The sequence below is a fragment of the Nansenia antarctica genome (assembly GCF_963989245.1).
Source record: "Nansenia antarctica genome assembly, chromosome: 14".
NCBI lineage: Eukaryota > Metazoa > Chordata > Actinopteri > Argentiniformes > Microstomatidae > Nansenia > Nansenia antarctica.
In genome coordinates this window covers 14,225,684-14,233,030 of record NC_137684.1, presented here as the reverse complement: position 1 = coordinate 14,233,030, position 7,347 = coordinate 14,225,684, and the positions used below count along the sequence as shown (strand labels likewise).

The following is a 7,347-nucleotide window of genomic DNA, read 5'->3' as shown; positions in this document are numbered from 1 at the left end:
ACTAATGTTGTCTAATTGTGTGATCGACTCAATCTTCATGCTCTTCGTCATTAAGCCTTCTGTGAAGGTTAATGTAGCGCAGAGCTGCGCAGAATCACGCAAAAACAATATACTTGAATATGGACATAAACTGACTACTGGCAGACAGACACTGCTCTCGACCAATCAACAGACAGACACTGCTCTCGACCAATCAACAGACAGACACTTCTCTCGACCAATCAACAATGCAAAGGGGCGTTACTAGTAAGAAAAAACCCAAAATAGACACACAAAAAAGCGTCGCTGAAACCGGAACACACCGGAATGAGCGGGAATTACGAATAATTTACGGTTCACACGAAAACGCTCAGAACTTTCAAGGTAATTCACGAGGTTCATTCTTATTATCTTTCCGACGTTTCTGTAATAATAATAATAATTAAAAAGGGTCACAATTCGCTTTAGTTTAGTCAGTCCATGCCCCTTTCCATGCTAAGGTTAGCTCGTGCAGCTGGCAGACAGGATACATTGTAACACTCCAGCCGGTCGTGTTCCTACAGTGTAGCAGCACGTGTTGTGTCCGCTGTGATAGAAACCTTGTCAACTATGTCACGTTCATAAACAACATACATGCTCAGCTCGCAAGGATAGTGTGAGGAGTGACGTAGCTCTGTGTTGCAGCGAGACACGGGGACAGAGCCGCCACAGCCACCATGCACCATGACACCGAGGAGGAGAGCGGCACCCGGGCACCCAGCAGTGTGCGCTTTGGACAGGTAAGAGGATAAACTTCTGGTCTCAGCGGTCTAATGTGTCTTCCTCTCCTCTCCTCTCCTCTCCTCTCCTCTCCTCTCTCCTCTCTCCTCCTCCCCTCTCCTCTCTCCTCTCCTCTCCTCTCCTGTCCTCTCCTCTCTCCTCTCCTCTCTCCTCTCCTCTCTCCTCTCCTCTCCTCCCCTCTCCCCCCTCCCCTCTCCTCTCCCCCCTCCCCTCTCCTCTCCCCCCCTACTCTCCTCTCCTCTCTCCCCCTCCCCTCTCCTCTCCCCCCTCCCCTCTCCTCTCCTCTCCTCTCCTCTCCTCTCTCCCCCTCCCCTCCCCTCTCCCCCCTCCCCTCTCCTCTCCCCCTCCCCTCCCCTCCTCTCCTCTCCTCTCCTCTCCTCCCCTCTCCTCTCCTCTCCTCTCTCCCTCCCCTCTCCTCTCCTCTCCTCTCCTCTCCACTCCTCTCCTCTTAGCTCTTATAAACCGAGGCGTCTCGCTCTGTCTGAAGAAGAGGAGACGTGTTACACAGTGATTCACCCTCGGACGTCTACATGAAACTTCCATAAGTGTTTGTGAGAAATAGTTGACATTGACTTTTTTTTTACAGTACAAGTACTCAGCAGAGGAGTACCAGGCGGTCCAGAATGCACTGCGGCAGAAGCTGGGGCCCGAGTATATTAGCAGCAGGGTGGCTGGAGGGGGGCAGAAGGCAACACACACACACACACACACACACACACACACACACACACACACACACACACACACACACACACACATATACACTCACACATACACTCACTCATACACTCACACACACACTCACACATACACTCACTCATACACTCACACACACACTCACACATACACTCACTCATACACACACACATACACTCACACATACACTCACTCATACACACACACACACACACACACACACACACATATACACACACACACACACACACACACACACACCAAAGTGGTATATTATTGTAAGCCGTGTGTTTCTGAGCCAGAGAGCAGAGCCCCGGGGTCTGGCCAGTATCAACATGTTCTATGGAAGCTGAAACCTTTTAGACAGAAACACATCCAGGCAATTCGGTTGTTAAGTCGTGACGTGTTTCCGGGTCCAAATTTGGCTGAGGCGCTCTCTTCGAAATGCCTCAGTAATAATAATATTATTATTATATCATTATAGTAATGATAAATATAATCATTATATTTGTATAGCGCTTTTCCGAGGCTCAAAGACGCTGACAATATGGGAAAAACGGGAAAGTGCTGCTGTGTCCCTTGTTGTATGAATAGATCCGAGTCTAAAAAACGATTGAACTGTCATTCTACCGCTGTAGTACACTGGTACTCTGGTGCTTTAGTACACTGGTACTCTGGAGCTTTAGTACACTGGTACTCTGGTGCTTTAGTACACTGGTACTCTGGTGCTTTAGTACACTGGTACTCTGGTGCTTTAGTACACTGGTACTCTGGTGCTTTAGTACACTGGTACTCTGGTGCTTTAGTACACTGGTACTCTGGTGCTTTAGTACACTGGTACTCTGGTGCTTTAGTACACTGGTACTCTGGTGCTTTAGTACACTGGTACTCTGGTGCGGGGAATTTCTGGTTTGGACCCGGTAATTGCTAAACGTCACGTTTGACGTCAGACTTAACAACCGAATTCAATGGTAGGACGGACACACACACACATGCATGCACACATACACAACACGCACACAGTGATAACAGAACTGAAGACATGGTGTGTGTGTTGCAGGTGTGTTACATTGTGTTGGTGTGTGTTGCAGGTGTGTTACATAGTGTTGGTGTGTGTTGCAGGTGTGTTACATTGAGGGACACCGCGTCGTCAGCCTGGCCAACGAGATGTTTGGGTACAACGGATGGTCTCACTCCATCTCCCAGCAGAACGTTGGTAGGGGAGCTGGAGCACTGTGTCTACTCACTAACATAACAGTAACAGTAACAGTATAAATGCAAAACAAAAATGATGCGAAAAGATAAAAACTGTTCAAGTATTAAGTCTCATAGACGTAAACATGGAGAGAAGAAAACAGTTTGGACTGATGATAGAGGACTAATCACAGATGATGGGCTGTGTGGTTCCTTACAGACTTTGTTGACCTCCTCAATGGGAAGTTCTACGTCGGCGTCAGCGCGTTTATCAAGGTGCAGCTGAAGGTCAGTGGAGGGTCGTCAGTCACACATTATTTCAGCTGTTAATGTTAATGTTTGCTATAAAGCTGATAAACATACATTTGTGTAATGAGAGTACATCACTGTGTACTGGGTTGGGTTGAGAGAGGACGCTGGCGTTGCTTGTTCGCCGCTTCTCCGCCCGAAATATAGGTGTAATTGCAGTATACAGAGTAGATTGTCCTACAAAGACACTTAGATTTAGATTGAGTAATCTAAAAAATAATTAGACCCCTATACTTTCCATTATCTATTGTTTGTTTCTGTTATTACTACCTGATCTTTTCAGTTTGTAAAGCGTCTTTGAGTGTCTAGAAAAGCACTATATAAGTCTAATGTATTATTATTATTATTATTATTATTATTATTATTATAATAAGAGTACATCATGTGCCCCCTTCTCAGGACGGGTCGTTTCATGAGGATGTGGGCTACGGTGTGAGTGAAGGAATGAAGTCCAAAGCCTTGTCCCTGGAGAAGGCCCGCAAAGAGGCCGTCACTGACGGACTGAAGAGAGCCCTCAAGTACTGAAGACACACCTTTCACTGTAGCCCTCGTTCATCTAGGTGTGAGTGGAGGTGTAATTAAAGCATTAAACCAGGTGATCTCTACCTTCCAGGTGTTTTGGGAACGCCCTTGGGAACTGCGTGATGAATAAAGAGTACCTGATGGCCATCAACAAGATCCCCAAACAGGTGGGATATGACTCCCCATCAGGAGCAGTGATCTACTCACTACATGAGCTGTTGAGGGGGCTGAAATAACCCCTGTAAAGAGCATCTGTGCTGCATGAGCCAGTGGTTGATGACCATTCTGTCCATCTACACCGGCTACCAGTCTCTCCGAGAATTGAATTAAAAATCCTCCTAATTACATACAAATCACAAAATGGTCTTGGACCAAAATACATATCAGATCTCCTCCCACCCTATATTCCCGCAAGTTCCCTAAGGTCCGCTGAGACTAATCAGCTAATCATTCCAAGAGTTAAAACAAAACACGGTGCAGCAGCTTTCAGTCACGTTGCTGCATGCTCCTGGAACGAACTCCCTGAAGAAATCAAACAGGCCCAAACCCTTAAAATATTCAAATCTAAGCTAAAAACCTTCATGTTTTGCAGCAGTTATGATTAAACACAAACACTTCTATCAATGTCTTTTATCCATTAACTATTGTCTTATTACATGTTTTATCTATTTACTTTTTTTTATCTATTTATTTTCTTACTATGCTGCTCTTGCTGTATTTTTAAATAATGTATGTAAAGCACTTTGAATTGCCCCTGTTTAAAATGTGCTGTACAAATAAACTGGCCTTGCCTTTCCTTGCCATCTTTTGGATCATCCAGAGGCGTTCTACCTGTATCCATCCACGTGATGGTTTGTGATCCTGTCCCCTCTGCCTCCCTCACACAGCCTGCTCCTCCTAACCCTAACCCTGTCCCCTCTGCCTCCCTCACACAGCCCGCTCCTCCTCTGGACCCGGCCCAGACCAAACGTTCAGACAGCGAGCCGTCGGTGGAGAAGGCCCGCTTCTGTAGCCTGGCCCGAGCCGAGAGGCCGAGGGCTGGGGTCGGGCCGGGCCGGGACCCCCCCCGCACGGAGCCACCCAGAGCCCGCAACCAGACCCCCTCAGAGGGGCAGGGAGACGGGTCCAGGCCGGCCAGGACCTCCCTCTCTCACACCCCCGTCTCCGCCTCCGTCCCCCCGCCTGGACCAACAGCTCAGACCCACACAGAGAGGAAACATGACATAGCCCACAGGTACACTGAAACCATAAGGGTACCTGAGCTCTAATTCTGTTCTGGTTCTGTTGGGACTGTTGTACTGTAAAACTGGATACCCCCCCACCCCCTTTCTCCTCAGAACTCGTTTTTAAACGGCAATTAAAGACTCACCTGTTTAGGCAGGCCGTTTAGTCACCTATAGCCATCTTATGTTCCTGTTTATGTTGTGTTTATGTTGTTGTGTTTGTTGTGTTTATGTTGTATTTATGTTGTTGTGTTTGTTGTGTTTATGTTCTGTTTATGTTGTGTTTATGTTTATGTTGTCCCTTTGGGGTGGTCCTCCGTTTTTGTTTTTAATCCCTTTTGACGATGCTTGATTGCACTTTTCTTTTCACCCATTTCATCCCTTACCTCTGACGTAAAGCTCCCTGTGCATCCGTGCGGTGAAGGGCGCTATAGAAATAAAGTTTTACTTACTTACTTACTAGATCTGACCTGGACCCTGTGGACCTGTCCCTCTCCGACACGCACACGGATCCCAAACAGCTGAGGAAACTCAAACAGCAGCAGCTGCAGCAGAAGTTCAGAGAGGAGATGGAAGCTATGAGGGTGCAGCAGGGAGAGGGACAGGGACAGGGACGACCCCAGCCCCAGCTCAAGACGGAGGCCACAGAGACAGCCAACGGACAGGCACCTGACGGAGGTCATGGTAAGACACTGATGGTAGAGAATGCTCTTGGGATACCTCTCTCTCTCTTCTTCCAGGTATGTTTAACACCCCTGGCCACAGACACTCTACATCGCCTATAGCACCCCTAGTGGACACAGAGAGTCCTGGAACAAGCACAAGCATCTGTCCGCTAGAGTAAACCAGTGGTTGTCAAACCTCTCCTCGGGGACCTCCAGCCGCTCCACATATCTGGTCTGGTCCCCCACCACCAGCACGCCTGACTCAACTAATCAAGTACAAAGCAATTATGATTAGTGGATGATGTGCAGCGTCTGGTGGTCCCCGAGGAGAGGAGAGGAGAGGAGAGGAGAGGAGAGGTTTGAGAACCGCTGCAGTAAACTACCGGCAGAGGGCTCCTGAGTCTTTACAGCCCATAGATACCCTGTCTACCTCTGATGGTGTACACAGCTGTGTGTTGCTTTAACACTAGAACAGCCATGAGTAAAGAAAAGTGGTATATCTTTGCACTCGATCACATTTCAGGACCCTCCTTTCATGACTTTTCCTAGATATGTGCGTTCTACCACCCAGTATCCTTACATTTTCTAAATCACATCAGGATAAGATAGTATATAGCTATTTTGCCATTTTTCAGGTGTAGGAAGCAGGCTAATTTACAAGCGGCCAACTAGTGGTCGTTGTGTGTAAATAGCAGCTTGAGCATTGTAAAGAGGCGGCTCTTTTAGTAGGTAAAAAAGGCACGGCTGTTCTAGTGTTAATACACTACTCTGTTGGTTTTCTGATGCGTTCGTTTTGAACTGTCCTGCTGCTGTATATGTTTGGTGACTTTATATTGTGTGTTTACCAAGTCCTTGGGATCTGAATAAGTGTCTGTTTATTGTTGTTGTATGGAAGCTATTTGCAAGCTACTCTCTTCCTCCTCATCCCTCTCTCCCCCCCCCCCCCCCCCCCCCCCCAGATGACCCAGAGCTGTGGAATTTCACCTTGGAGGGTATTGAGGAGCTGGACAACCCATCGGAAGTCCAGAAGTCTAGAAACCCCCGGCCCTCCACGCCCAGTAACCACCAGATGCAGACCCGCAGTAAGACCCCCCAGAGAGGGGCCCCTCCCTCCCTAAGACCCCCCGCCAGACCCCTCCAGCCCTCGCTACAGGGTCAAGGACAGGACGGTTACCCCCCATACAGACCCCCCCCCCAGAACCAGAACCAGCCCCCCAGGAGTGCTGAGTGGACAGGTTAGGGGAAGAAACTCTTATAATCAAAAAGGCCCTGTAACACTCTCCACTCTCCCTCGCATTATTCTGTATAGTGAAAAGTATAGTTTTTGTGTTCCAAATATTGGAACGTGTACTCTGTCATCTTATGTTGCAGGCATTAAATGACAGTGTATACTTTCTCAGCTTAGCTCTATGTACTCACTCTGAGGCTGCTACTTTCTGCCATGTTATGGGATTTCCAAGACCGTTTAATTAAAGACATGATTCTCTCTCTGCTTCTGTTACAGGGGAGGTCCACAGCCCGTACAGACAAGGACAGTACATGAAGAAACGCAAGCTGGACACATGAGAACTGAGCCACTTTACGTCTCCTTGAAGCTTTTGTTACCGCTATCTATATCATATTTTATATCATTGTTTGTTAACCAGCCTAATTTTATTTATTTTAGTTTTTTTAGTTTTTTTTAGTTTCTTTTAGTTTCTTGTTGATGGACCTGAGGGAAATGTTCACTGTTACCTGTTGCTGCTAATTGTGAATAAATGTTGTTTACCAAGATGTCTGCCTCTGAACAAGACTAATTAGAAGGTATTATAGCTTTGCTTCTGACATTCAAACTGGTGTAGATGGAAGCAATTGACCATGAGAGGAAGGGGGTTGTGGACTCATTTACCACTGGTACAGGGTTGTGGCACGAGGCGAAGCCGAGTAGGAAAACCCTGTACAGTGGTAAATGAGTCCACAACCCCCGCCCTCCAATGGTA

At 47.4% G+C, this 7,347-nt stretch overlaps 1 protein-coding gene across 1 annotated transcript; it reads left to right on the top strand.

The window, feature by feature from the left end:
• Window positions 1-314: 314 nt before the first annotated feature.
• rad52 (RAD52 homolog, DNA repair protein) lies at window positions 315-6,934 on the top strand (the record flags this gene model as incomplete). The annotated part of the gene is made up of 11 exons (XM_080544604.1): window positions 315-363; window positions 664-758; window positions 1,346-1,447; window positions 2,578-2,671; window positions 2,870-2,937; window positions 3,358-3,476; window positions 3,572-3,647; window positions 4,416-4,714; window positions 5,167-5,387; window positions 6,328-6,603; window positions 6,873-6,934. The coding sequence occupies exons 2-11, from the start codon at window positions 696-698 to the stop codon at window positions 6,932-6,934; spliced, it is 1,380 nt and encodes a 459-aa protein (XP_080400730.1). The 5' UTR covers window positions 315-363; window positions 664-695.
• Between the last annotated feature and the right edge of the window lie 413 nt (window positions 6,935-7,347).